The following is a 12,077-nucleotide window of genomic DNA, read 5'->3' as shown; positions in this document are numbered from 1 at the left end:
AAGGGGAGGCGGATGATGAAGCGACTCCAACGTTTAATCGACTGTGTTCTTGTTTTGAGCAGAAGGCACACCGTGTACTGTACAGTGAGGACCCATAAAAAATGCTCCCTCTCTCCACTGAAAGAATTAAAAAAATAAAAGACAGAAAGAGATAAAAAAAAAGGGTGGAAGCAAAGCAAAGCGAGGGAGACAGCCTCTGGTAGACACGTACACGTTTCGGCAATCACCCTCCATCAAAACACTTGTCTCGCATACAAAAATAAGACCTGGCATCAGTGCGGAATACTAAATCAGGCCCATTAACAGAGCAAAAGGCTGCCTGCTACTTAGCAACCCCCAAAAAAGGATTTAAAGCAGCGGTATCGCCCTTCAAAACTCAACAACTATGCGATGCGTCGAATGCCAGGCTACGGTGCAACATGTCTAGTGTCTAGGTGTGGCCGACGGAGGAATAAATTAGAGTATTAGGAGCAGAATTGTGTTTTTTGCAATGTCATTTCAAGATGTGGTGTGTGGCTCTTCAAAAACTGCAGAAAAAAATGATGTATGTAACAGTTTGTGATCCATCTTCATGAAATATTGCTGATCTGAATAGCTGCTTATGAAACCCCCAAATATTTTTTTCTTGTTTGTTTAAAATGTAAATCCAAACAAAAATGAAAAACTAATTCATGAATATATATAAAAATGTTAATTATACATTTTGTGAATATTTACATTTCCCCCTTTTTAAATAAAGTGAAATGAAGAAAATAGCTTTTAAAAGTTTTCAAAAATGTTCGAGGTCAGTCATCGAAATAGTTGTCGATTAATGGCAGACGCAAAAAAAGACAAGACTCCCGGCCGTATATAACATAGTCATGTGTGCGCAGATGCATTATCGGAAGTAGTACCAATAAAAAATGTATTAAACGTATAAACTGCCCTCCAGATGTACTTTCATTTTTCTTGTGAACTACTTTTTTCTGCCCGCAACTTGCTTTTAATAGATGGACTTTTCCCCCGCCACTCAGCCTCGCTCTTATTCACACACACATACATACACACTCATGCTCCAGCACACACATTTTGGAATTTGAGGCCTGGAAGGCAGACAAGTTTCATTAATTTCTGGGTTTGGGTACAGTACAGTGTGTTCCTGGACTCACATCTGCGAGCGATCATAAATTCTGGTATGCTGGCAGAACATCCAGACCTGCCGGCGCAAATGTGTCGTCATCAGTGTGAGGAAAGAGACGGCGTCGTGCCAGAACTGCCAAGCCGCTGCCACACGTATGGACAAAGTGGGACGGATGGAGGTGGCAGTGCAACATAAAGATGTTTTTTTTTATTTTTAAGTTGGACTTTTTCAGTGCCATTGACTTCCAATCACGTGGCTCTTAAAAACGACATTAAGACTCCTTGGAATACAAGTCCAATCCTATCTCTGTCAATGGCATGAATGTCATTGTCAATATTGTATGCCTTCATGACCAAGGGTATTTGGAACAATCTGATTATCTCCTTGTGTAACAATAAATGTGGAAAAAAATAAAATAAAAATCTGGTCAGCGTTTATGGAACATTTCAACATTCATTTGGTTTGCTACAGCTGAGAAGGATGTTAAGAGTTTGCCAAAAATTACAAAGCCTGCAAAGAGGTTCTAAAGATGTATTCTTTTTATTTTTTTTAGAGACGCTCGTTTGTTTTTGGTCTTATTTCGGACCAGACCAAATGAAGGCAGCATTCTGTCAAGGTTCGATGGTGACATTTCGCTGCAAATGTATGCAAATCCGAGGATGTCTTTGGACTGTATTTGATCCTTTCATTAAAAGCAGAATGAATTCAATGTTGTCATCTCTGAACAAAATGAATCAAATAAACGTGTAGCACAACAGAAAATAAGGTGATAATCACACGAACAAGTTGACACAATTGGCAAGCTATGCAACAATACGTTGCAAGTAACTGTTTGAATATCATTACTCTCGCTCTGGGGTCAACATTATAACTCAATAATACTACCAGTGCAGGCAGAACAAAGTGGGAAAAACAAAATTTAAAAAAAAAAGGGGGGAAAACAAGCTGGCACACGCTGGACTGTACATACTGTACCAAGCCACAGCGGTGGCACGCTGCCCAGATGGGACATCAGCCAAGCGTCTACAAATAACATGTGCGCACAGACACAGACAAATAGATAGGTAGGTCGCTGGGCCAGAAAGCAGACAGGTAGACCTAGATATGGGCAGACAGACTGCTTCTTTTGGAGACAGCTAAACAGCTATGCAAGCGGAACATAATTTTTGTTGTCCTTGTTACAATGACAATTACAGATATTTCATTTCAAGTAAGTAGGCTGGACAGATAAAGATGGCCAACGGACAGAAAGAAAGGGATTGAGACAGTAGCAAAGTGGTAGAAACACAGAGAGGAGATGCTAAATGGTCGAATTGAAAGGCTGATGGACAATTGTCATGCAAGGCGGTGTGGGGAGAGGTTGCAGGCAAGTGAGACAGCAAGTCAGTCGGAAGGACAGGTAGAAGGACACAGGTAAAAAAAACTAGGCTTGCTGGCCCGTGGACAGATCTCAGCTGGCAGACAAATAGGGATACAGACAAATCTGAATTGTTAACCGACAGACGGAGCGGCAGAGAAAGAAAGACAGGCAGGTAGTCTCGGAAGGTCAGGCACGGATAGGCATTTAGGTCCGTGGCAAGGTAGTCAAAGATTTTGATGGGTTGAGTGATTCAGTAGATAGGCAAAGGCACACAGAGATCGACAGAAAATTATGTAACGAGCAGAAAACAGGAAAATAGAGAGGCGGGAGTAGTAAAGGCTGCCAGGTAGGTAGGCAGTTGATTAGAAAGATGCTATAGTTAGGCAGACCCAGAATAAAGGAAAGACAGACAACTGAATAAATACCCAAACAGGGAGGTACTGCATGTGGGTGGAAAGGACAGACAGACAGAGTTCTTTAACCATTTTGTCATTGAATGAATGAAACATGACTTAGAGTGATGATTGGTTAAGCAAAACGATAGTCTGACAGGTGTGTAGGTGCAGCAAGACAGCTTAAAGCCACATTGACCGTGGCTAGGAACGGTTTAGGTAGACCAAGTGATAATTCAAGTGGCTGAAAAATGGGTCAGCAGACAGAAAGATCATTTATACTTTGGTAAGAAGGTACATAGCGAATTTGTGCAGTAAGACAACCAGACAGACGTGCTGGCAAACAGCTAGTTTAGGCACAGCCAGACAGAAGACGATCTCCACAGACAGGGAGAATGAGACAGACACAAAGAGAGAGACAGACAGTGGTAGAGAGGGACTGAAGGGGAGGGAGCAGGCAGCCGCCGTGTTGCCGGTGAAACATCCACAACCCGCGTTGCATACCAAAGAGCTTCTCTGCTCTCTCTCTTCATCTCTCTGATATTGTGTCGGCTGTGAAGCCAGCTTGAAGGATGATGATGATGGCGGCGGCGGCGCCGGCGTTTGGGACTCGGCGAAGTGTCATCATTACACAGAGAGTAAAAATGGAGACGCCGTGGCAGAGCGAGAAAAGCCTTGGAAGTCAGAAAACGGAGGAGGCGGAAAAGAGGGAGAGAGCTGAAAAGTGTACAAGAAAAACTATCAAAGAATCTTTGCCACAGCACTGTCTCTTCCCTAACTGTCGTCTGTCTGCAGCACAAGTACGAGCTCTTCTCGCTTTTTTCATCAGCACAAGAAGTATCTCGCGAGCAACGAAAGAGAAAAGTTTGTGCACTTTTTGTCACCCGCATCAAAAATACACCGGTAACATTCTCTTTGCCGAAAAGGTACAAAGAGATCATTCAGGAGTTGCATGACAGAATTGAAATGTGATTAAATATACTAAAACGGCAATGTAGTAATTCCCTATGGGTGTACAGACTGAACAAAATAGGAAGCTTAATTCCACTGAAGTTGGACATTTTGTAAAATGAATAAAGACAGATTGCAAGGTGCGTTATGTTCAAACTTTATATTGTGGAAATTCTCTTGCTATTTAGAATTTCATGCCTGAAATATGTTCCCAAAATGCTGGAACAGGGCAAACAAGACGAGGAGAGTTGATGAATGCTCAGGAAGCAAAACATCCACGACCTCCACCATAGAAAATGAATCGACGGAACAAAACTTCATTAGCTATCAGACCGACCCAAATTGTCCCGAAACCTTTACTGGACACAAACTTCCTTTAAAGCCACAGTATCATGATGCCTGCTTGTACCGAAATGATCATTACGCGCAGTGTCCTGACCGGTCTTCAAAGCCCATAAATGTCATCCAAAAAAAATGAAGTGCGAGAGTGTGACGAAGCACAGGCGCGTCTTGGGTTACACTTCCAAGAGCTCCTTCGGCCATTCCGTAGACAATTCGGTGAAAGTTCTACACGCTTAGGGAGTTGTCTAAGTGAGACAAAGCAGGCGCATTTTCCGTAACGACCGCTTGGTTTGATTTGCTCACCTGAATGAGACAGCAGATGCATGCGTAGACGGAGGCTGTCCAGGAAGCTCTTCCCGCACAGCTCGCAGCCATAGGTCTTCATTCCGCTATGCATCTTCCTGTGGATCGAGGAGAAAGGACAAAAACACATCAGGACCTGGGGCCAGTGGGGGGGGGATGATTCGACAGACAGGTCGGGTTGGAATCGCCATCGCGCCGGCCTTCTCTAGCCCCCCCGACCACGGTGGTGCGTTGTAAATAACACCAGGCGTTATTAACTCCCTGCATCCAACGAGCTGCAGATGGCAAAGGAGCCATAAAGCCAAAGAGAAAGATTTACTCAACACTTCTACGAGCGTTTATGGGCCACTTTTTGATTAGCGCTCTCGACAGTCGCGAGAGGAATCCGATAGCGACGTTAAGCCGTAACAGTTTAAGCTTGCAAGGTCAGACGAGACGAGGGGTCAATATTTGATTGTAGGGGGGCCGAGAAGACCTTGAAGGTAAGCTAACTAAATAACATATGACAGCACGCAAAGTCTGGCCTTCGCCGAGGAGGCCGCGTTACGAAATTCTCAAAGAGCCTCGGGCTTCGAACGAAGCCAGTAAACTCTGGAGAGATATCTGAAAGTGCTCTAAAGCAATTAAGGTGACACGAATTGCCACACAGCCGCCGCAGTTGCCTTGAGCCCGGAGAGATCTTCAAATACCTCTTCTTGAGAAACGTGCACACTCGCAGAAACACACAAGGCTTAAAGTATTGTCATAGTTGACAAGTTTGAATCCTTTAAACAATACCATAGACGGATTAATTGGCTTCACTTGAGAATTGTCTTAATCTAATAAAAAGATGCATATGGATATAGTGTCACTTTAAAGTTGAAAAGACCAGGACAGTTTAAAGATCAACCAATTTTTTGGTGAGGTTTGAGGAGTTTTTAGGGAATCCTAGCAGTGATACTTTGGTTATTAGATCTTTGGAATGCACAAACACCTGTTGTGGCCAATGTTTGGAAATGTCAACGTGTGTTTGTTCAAATAAAGCTGAACTTGCGGTCGCCCTCTGGTGAGCGATCAAGCAGGCAAAGCCCCCGAAAAAGAGGAAAACAACAAGACCCTTGATAAGCAATCCCCTCAATTCATCCGAGGAGATGACAGCCATGCATCCATCTTGGCGTCTCAGAGCGAAGCCGAAGCAGGCAACGTCATTGCCACTCTAACCCCCCGGAAACAGGACTGATTGATGTCACACGTCGAATGCAAATTGATGGGCTTTGCATTCTGGAAAGATGGCGACACCACTGAATGAAAACAAGCATTCGGTTTGGCAGTTTTGGAATGAAAGGTACAATTACAGCGCAATGTCTTGGCTTTGACAAAGTTCAGGGAAAAAGGACGAGAAAACTGAAGTTATTGTACCCAGGCGCTTTCCGGTCATATATGTAATTGGACAAATCAATAATAATCAAGGTAGGTTCAGCTACGTGGTAAAGGTGCGTGACCTCATCCTGTCTGCCTGCGTGCAAGTTTCCATTCCGATACTGGAAGTCATTTCCTCCATTGTTAATGCAACAACACAGGATTTCAGTTGGGTTTATTTGCTGTGGTACCATTTGCAAGCGCATTTGGAAAGGCTATGCTATTTTTTCCAGTTTTGCCTGTACAATGGGGGCTACAGCATTTAATATTATTCATGGTTTATGAAAACAGCAGGCGACTGGCCAACAATTTTGGATCACGTTAATTTGATAGCCTCAAGGCGCTTTGTCATTGCGCTAGAAAAAAAACTGGATTTGACAAGTTAATGCCAATTTGACAGAGGAGAGGAGAGAGGGACACCTCAAAGAGATAGAAACTAACAAAGCATGAAGGTCAATTGATATCGATGCAATGATATTTTTTTACAATGTGTCACTCAGAATGGGGATTTCAGCTTTTTCTCTCTAGGACAAAATTCACAGGTCTACACTACCAGGCCATGTGCAAGCCTCAAATATTGAAAGTGTGCTCGACTGGGGTGTCGTCTATCCACCCATCTTGAAATGAGCTTGGTCACTGGAAAAGCCTTAAAACAAATTGAAACCAAATGACTGTAATTCCCTTTGACAAAATGTCTGTCGTAACGACACGGATTCACCAACAAGCAACACGGTGGACAAAAGACGGCGGACAAAGCATGGATTTTTTCTTCTCCCGTTAAGGATCATAGGTGAAGTACACACTTTGGCCAAGATAAGAGAAAAACACACTTAAGCGGTGAAGCACAACACACACAACGAACAAAGCCTTTCAAAAGCCTTTTGTGTCGCCCCTCAATCTGACTATTGTGCCGCCCGGGCAGACAACTGATAAGGTATAGATGGTCTTATTAAGGCCACTCCAATTGGGAACCGTGCCATGCGGTCGCCACATCAATGTAGTGTGTGGCATGTGTGTCGCAATGTCTTACCAAAACACTTTACATAACGTAATGCAGCACAAATTGTGGCGTTATTGGGGGTTATTATTTTATTTTTTAATGTCTGGGTCAATTCACAAACCAATCTAGTTTCTTCAAAACTACATCATGATACTACTGCCCATGGGCTGAATTCCAAGGCATTTTTTTCACAAATCAGGATGATGTCCAATTCAATTTTTTGGTATAATTTCCATTTTTTGTGTGACATAGATGCAACCGAACGGAGTTTAATGCTATCGTTGTTTTAAAAACCTGATATCTTCATGTCCAGTATGAAGTGGATAAACGTTTTTGCTACGTCTCTCATCTTTTGTTGATGATGACCTCCATGCTTCTGATTCTTATCCACATTTGCATGGGGGCAGTTGGCATTGGAAAAAAAAATAGTCCAAATTGGACGAAATGGCATAATAAACATTTTTTAAGCTCATAAGTGTTACCTATGGACAAAGAAATGGAATTACCAGGCAGTGCGAATAAAGGCTTAGTCTTCTTCCTAGAACTGCAACTTCATCAGGCCAAGGCCAAACAGTGCGGGGGAAAAACATCACGAGATTTGTTTACTCCAACTTACGGCACTTTTAACAAGGATTTTATCTCCGCTTACAGACTCGCGCTTTTTGAGCAGAGCGCATCATCCATCGCCGCATCACACAATTGATCACCGCAGCAAAGTTTAACGAGATGTAAAAGGATACTAAATTGTCACAGCTCATGATTGTGCTCCGAGATATACGCACGCTCGAGTCTCTTTTCTAAGTGCCGGCTTTCATGTTGCGCGTCTGAAATACATGATTAGTGCTTTTGTGTGTGCGGGTGATTTGAAACAGACTGACTGCAGTCATTAAGGAAGTTCACATAAAACTCTCTCAGGCCATTTGCCAGCTTAATAATCGACTTTGTCCGACAGTCACTTTTGACAAGCACCGTAAATTTGGAATTGATGTCAACAAAACATATGCTAATCACCTCCTCGTAAAACAAAAACGGAGGCGCTCGAATGGCGAAATTGCATTATTGAGTCTTAACAGCTTGCCGCTCCATGTATTTGTTTTATTTTTTATTTTTTTTGCCTTCCACCCATCACCCAATTTTGCCAGTGGACTCGTCTGGTTGTATATCACTGCCGCAGTCAGAGCAATAAATAAAGGCTCATGCTGGCAATTTGTCATATTGGAGCATTAAATGAACACCTTACAAGGTGGTGCGCTAAAATGCACACCAAAAAACGAGTGAATGACATTGCAATGGTAGACTAGGGAGTAAAGAATAGATGACCAGTGAAAGGTTTGACCCTCTGGCTGGGAAATGTGTATTAATTGAAATGGCTTCAGCTAAAATTTAACAATAACATTTAACATTATCTTTATTAATGATCAGCCTCAGTGTTATTGGGGCCATAATCACAGTGTGTGTCTGTAATTTCATTTTAATTTTGTTTTCATTATCCTTTTATTCATTTAAGATTTGATTTAGTCAGTATAGACAAAAGATTAACAATAAAATTAGTAATATTATGTATAATCCTCCTTGAGATTTGACATCCAGATACTGTATGTGGAAATGACAATTTATCGAAATAGTCACATGACTGAAAAGGGGTTATAGGGTTATTTACATAATAGTATAGTGGTAAATTCCTGGGTGCTGTGTATTTTATGTTTTTATTCACCAATTTTAGTATTGAACAGAGTTCTCGTAGTTTGGAAAAATATGATTTTAAAAAGGGATCAAATAGGTACTGTATGTTTACACCTCTGTCTCATTTGGGGCAAAAAACAAACATGAGTTGGAGGTGATTACAAAAGCCTTTTTTCCTCCCTCCATCTTTTGCCATCCTCTTATTTTTCTCCCACATCCAACGCTTCCTTGAAGGCAACGATAAAACTACCCGGAACGACGTTCGTAAATAAAAAGACGTACCGAGGGAAAAAAGAGAGGGATGCGCGGCTTAAGATGGAGAGAAGAAAAAACACTAAAAGATAAAAGGGAGCCAATTGATAAGAGGCGGTAAATTGAAGTAAGGCTGCTGCATTCGGGGCGACTTGTTTGTTAATTCTTCCATCGGTTGGGAAGAAAAAGGGATAATTGCACGGAGAAAGGAAAGGCAATGGAGCTCATGTTTTAAGGACGGGAAGGAAATTGACTTCTTTTTCCAGCAACAGTTTCCAACTACCGTATTTTCCGGACTATAAGCAGCATTTTTTTCCACCAAATTGAATCCAGTTTGAATCCCAATTCAATTCTACATGTATCATCATCACTGTCAACCAAAGAGTGGAACGCATAACCTTAACAAGATGCTACGGTTATGGCCCACCGAAGGCTGAAGAGAATCCAGCCTTCCCGATTACAACGCCGTCGCTATTGATTATAAGTTTTACGATTGCGTGCAAGGAGCTTCATTTTTTTTCTGGTCCATTAGGGGTGGCTGACCGAGTAGGATTAGCAACAGAGAGAGGGAAAATAAAAGAAAACCCAGTCTGAATGTAACTTGATTATAGCACACATTTAATAGTAAAAAAACAAGGGGAGCAATGGTGACATCTCATCGATTTGCTGCGCGCACACACGCGTCACGTCTAGTGCGGTTGCTAACATTTACATGGCTCCATTTTGTGGCTGTCTGGAGAAGCAGGTGGGGAACAAATAGAAGGAAAAGCTCTCTTTCTGTCATTTTATCCCGCTTTTAAGCCTCCCGATTCTATTACGCTGGCGCTCTGTCGGCGCTCCATCAAAATATATCAGCCCGACGGGTGTAACGCCACCGTTTATCCGCGAGTTCTCCCGCACATATCAATGACTTAACACGACCCCACCTCCCCGAACGCCAGACCCCTCCAGTCAGGGGGCGGTCATAGAAATTCTAGCCACACACAGTGATGCTTTTGTGGAGCGCGGATGAGATGCAGGAAAAAAAAACGATTGGTTTATTCGTTGCAAACACTTGATGCACATCCTCCAAGGTCAAATTGTTCCACAAATAATTATGTCAAATTAAGTGGTTAAGTTTGAAAAAAATGGAGAAAACGCATCCTCACTCTTTACGGGGTCTTAATTACAATTATATGTGTATATATATGTATATGTATATATGTGTATGTATATATGTGTATGTATATATGTGTATGTATATATGTATATATGTGTATGTATATATGTGTATGTATATATGTATACGTGTATGTATGTATACATGTGTGTGTATATATATATATATATATATATATATATATATATATATATATATATATGTATGTATGTGTGTATATGTGTATTTGTGTATATGTATGTGTATATGTATGTGTATGTGTATATGTATGTGATTTGCATGATTAGAATTTAAAGCAACCATCTTTTACAAGGTCATTGATTCTCGCTCTTGTATTTTTCTTGAAACTGCGAAGATTGAGTATGATGACGGTGCTAGATGTCCAATCCATTTTGACCGGGAGGGGCTGGCAGCGATTCACCAGCCAATAAAGAGTTAAATGTATGCCCAAGATCCATGAGCAAAGTATAACGTGTAATTCCGGCATCCACCAATTAAGTCCACTAGTGTTGCTTTTTTTTCTTCCAAACAAGGCTGTTTAAATGAACCTTAAAAGTGCACACGTTATCCCGAATTTTCCATTGTGCGACCTAAATAAGGCACTTAAGTAAGCGTGTGAGTAAATAACCCCTATAAATAAGATTTTTTGTTAAATCCGTGAGACATTTCAAGGAGTTGAGACCTCACAGGACCAAAATCAAGGTTGCCGCTTTGCGCGCGTTTCGATTGATCTGAGAGGCACCGGCGCGCGTATAAATATATATAAATGCGTAGAAGGAGAGCGCCTATAAAAAGCAACCAGACGAAGTGTTCTCTTCTCGCCTCATGCATTATGCAGCGGCATCACCTTCCATCAAGTGGCAGAAAAACCTCAAAGATAGCTAAGTTTAGCTGGCAGCCTGAAAGCCAAACACACGGCGATGCAGACGACATTATTTTGACTGCCGCTGTCTGTCGCGCTAAGCACCTGTTACATCAATAAAACAGAAATGGAGGCGGGGGAAAGGGGGGAGTGCAACAAATGTAGATTGTGGCGCACAGGTGAGAAGAAAATGACGGCACATCAAAGTTTTGACCTTGCTGAAAAAGTTTTGTCTGGGGAGACTCCCTCGGGGTTGAAGAAATAAAGATTTGAACTCTCTTGGAGTCATTGGCCAAGATAGATGTCCAATCTGTTGGAACTGGGAGAGTGGCAGCGGGGGCGTAAGCCTACTCGGGACAACGTCATTTGAATTCAGAGGAAGGGGATGAAAGGAGCCGGATGATTGGACGTCTATCGTCGCCACCGGCGCTGTAAAAGTTAATCCGAGTCAAACATGGTAATGGCGTCAAATCTGCCAAGTCGTAAAATTGCAAGCAGAGCAGATGGAAGGTTTGCATTGCACCTTGTTGCATCATGTTTAAGTCAAGAAAGATCTGCCGACACGTACAAAAGAAATGTGTTTACATTCTGGAGGTGACGATAAAGTTTTATCACTAGTTGCTCAAATAAAAAGAAAAATTCAGGGTTGATTGATGTATTCTGTTACTGTTTGTTTCCATTAAAAGCTATAAAATTTGCTTTTTTTGACTTGGCAAGTAATACGGATTATTTATGCAAGTAAAATAATGAACCATTTGTTTTTTATTTATTCATTTAGAAATTTTCATGAACTTTACACAAAAAAGTTCTACCTGCTTGATATGGGCTCCTTTTTCTCTTTTCCATCTGTTATTTTTATCATTCAAAATATAAATGTTAAAAAATTAACTTCCTTTTTCCCCTCATATTTTTCAGTACAAATAATAAAAAACTGCACACAACAGGGTTTAAAATATTGATTTTGCAATGACATTTTCATGTTTTTCTTCTAAGTCTACAAGAAAAAGTTTGTCTTTGTGAAATGAAAGGTAAAAAAACAAAACCTTGATTTATGTTACAACCAATGGAAAACTTTGTTTTTTTTAAAATCCAAGTCGCACTGCTTCGCAGATGTTCCCTGGCTGCTGATCAATATTCCGACCACGTCGGTGTCCCATTGCCCGTGCAAACACACTTGTTTGTCTGGAATTGTCATTCCTTTTTAGCCTTTTTTTTGTACGTTTTTGGACAAGTCTCTCATACGATTTCACAATCC

The 12,077-nt window shown here is 41.5% G+C and overlaps 1 protein-coding gene across 1 annotated transcript in view; it reads right to left on the bottom strand.

The window, feature by feature from the left end:
* The window catches only part of zbtb16a (zinc finger and BTB domain containing 16a), a 76,535-nt gene that overhangs the window by 40,514 nt on the left and 23,944 nt on the right, over window positions 1–12,077 (bottom strand). The window contains exon 3 of the mRNA XM_077592766.1: window positions 4,469–4,566. Within this exon, the coding sequence (XP_077448892.1) occupies window positions 4,469–4,566 (98 nt within the window). The remainder of the gene's footprint in view (window positions 1–4,468; window positions 4,567–12,077) is intronic.

The sequence above is a fragment of the Stigmatopora argus genome, chromosome 22, assembly GCF_051989625.1.
Source record: "Stigmatopora argus isolate UIUO_Sarg chromosome 22, RoL_Sarg_1.0, whole genome shotgun sequence".
Taxonomy (NCBI): domain Eukaryota; kingdom Metazoa; phylum Chordata; class Actinopteri; order Syngnathiformes; family Syngnathidae; genus Stigmatopora; species Stigmatopora argus.
The sequence above is the reverse complement of the archived record's forward strand: the minus strand, read 5'-3'. Positions and strand labels throughout refer to the sequence as shown.